General features: G+C 52.2%; 1 protein-coding gene across 1 annotated transcript in view; it reads left to right on the top strand.

Moving 5' to 3' along the window:
* The window catches only part of LOC106816658 (calumenin-B-like), a gene marked incomplete in the record, with an annotated part of 10983 nt that overhangs the window by 4812 nt on the left and 4350 nt on the right, over window positions 1-1821 (top strand). Inside the window, 2 exon segments of the mRNA XM_014821282.1 lie at window positions 273-379; window positions 1183-1352. Of these exon segments, the coding sequence (XP_014676768.1) occupies window positions 273-379; window positions 1183-1352 (277 nt within the window).

Consider the following 1821-nt stretch of genomic DNA (forward strand, 5'->3'; position numbering starts at 1 on the left):
ATTTGAGCTCAAGTCGGATGAGTTACGCGTAGTAAATCGTAGGTATTATAAGGCTAGTAAATGACGAATTTCCCTTGTTTGTTGAAGTCACACTCCTTCCCTATTATCTACTCCTGATAATATTATATTAATATTAATATTATAAGTTCTCGTTACTTAATAAGGTACTTATATACGTACGTACTCGTATAACTATGAATAATATTATATTAATATTAAGTTATTATAATGTTATAAGTTCTTGTTACTTCATAAGGGTGTGTTTCCTTCAGGTATGTACTGGAGGACGTGGCTTCACAGTGGGAGAGCTTTGGTAGCGTGGATTCCATCGACTGGGATCGGTACAAGAAGGTCACATACGGCTACGAACGAGACGAAGGTAGGTGTAAAACGATGGTGCACGGGGTCATACTCAGCGTATGGGGCGCAGAGCGAGAGAGTTTATATAGAGAGAGAGTTGCGACAACTCGCAATTAGAAACCACAGTAGCCAGCAATTAAAGGTAATACAAGCGGTTTAACTCAGATTTGTCCAAATTGGGTTTGTCACTACAGAAGGTTATATCTACAGTACAGTACAGTACAGTCAGCACGGGTGATCGAGCGGGATGCAAAATGGCGTTCACGAACTACGTGACCAAGAAAAACTGGGACCGCCATTGTCGCAACTCTCTCTCTCTCTCAATACGGCTGTGATGTTGCGTAGGCAGCCACAGTGGGTGTAGCAAGGGGTATGGTAGGAGGGCGTAGCAAGCAAAGGCAGGATCGGATAGGAACGTATCAATACCCGTGTTGTCGAGATTTGTACTGCGTTGCATCAATGAGTCGATCAATCGTCCCCACCCCCCGTTGACGACAAATACACAGTGCGACTCCTCGACGAGTCACCTGCCCCTTCCTTCTCATTCCTCCTCCTCTCTCATCCCTCACCCTCTTCCCCACCTCTCATCATTCCTCTCCCTCCTCTCACTTTTCCTTCCTCTCTCATCCCTCCCCCTCTTCCTCACCTCTCTCATCCTCCCTCCCCCAACCCCTCTCATTCCTCCTCCTCTCTCATCCCTCCCCCTCTTCCTCACCTCTTTCATCCTTCCTCTCCTCTCACTTTTCCCTCCTCTCTCATCCCTTTCCCCTTAACCCTTTCATCGTGAATCACGTTCTGTATCGCACGCCCCCCCCCTCGTAGATCCGGACGAGGACGAGCGTGCGGGCTTCAGCTACAAGAAGATGCTGCAGCGCGACGAGCGGCGGTGGGCGCGCGCCGACGCCGACGGCGACAAGAAGCTGAGCAAGGCCGAGTACGGGTCGTTCCTGCATCCCGAGGATGCCCCACACATGCTGGACGTGGTCGTACAGGTGAGTGATGGGCGTGGTCGTACAGGTGAGCGATGGGCGTGGTCGTACAGGTGGGTGATGGGCGTGGTCGTACAGGTGAGTGATGGGCGTGGTCGTACAGGTGGGTGATGGGCGTGGTCGTACAGGTGGGTGATGGGCGTGGTCATACAGGTGGGTGATCACTGATGGGCGTGGTCGTACAGGTGAGTGATGGGCGTGGTCGTACAGGTGAGCGATGGGCGTGGTCATACAGGTGGGTGATCACTGATGGGCGTGGTCGTACAGGTGAGTGATGGGCGTGGTCGTACAGGTGAGCGATGGGCGTGGTCATACAGGTGGGTGATCACTGATGGGCGTGGTCGTACAGGTGAGTGATGGGCGTGGTCGTACAGGTGAGCGATGGGCGTGGTCATACAGGTGGGTGATCACTGATGGGCGTGGTCGTACAGGTGAGTGATGGGCGTGGTCGTACAGGTGAGTGAGTGGGGAG

Source organism: Priapulus caudatus, unplaced genomic scaffold (genome assembly GCF_000485595.1).
Source record: "Priapulus caudatus unplaced genomic scaffold, Priapulus_caudatus-5.0.1 Scaffold1445, whole genome shotgun sequence".
In the NCBI taxonomy this organism is placed as follows: domain Eukaryota; kingdom Metazoa; phylum Priapulida; class Priapulimorpha; order Priapulimorphida; family Priapulidae; genus Priapulus; species Priapulus caudatus.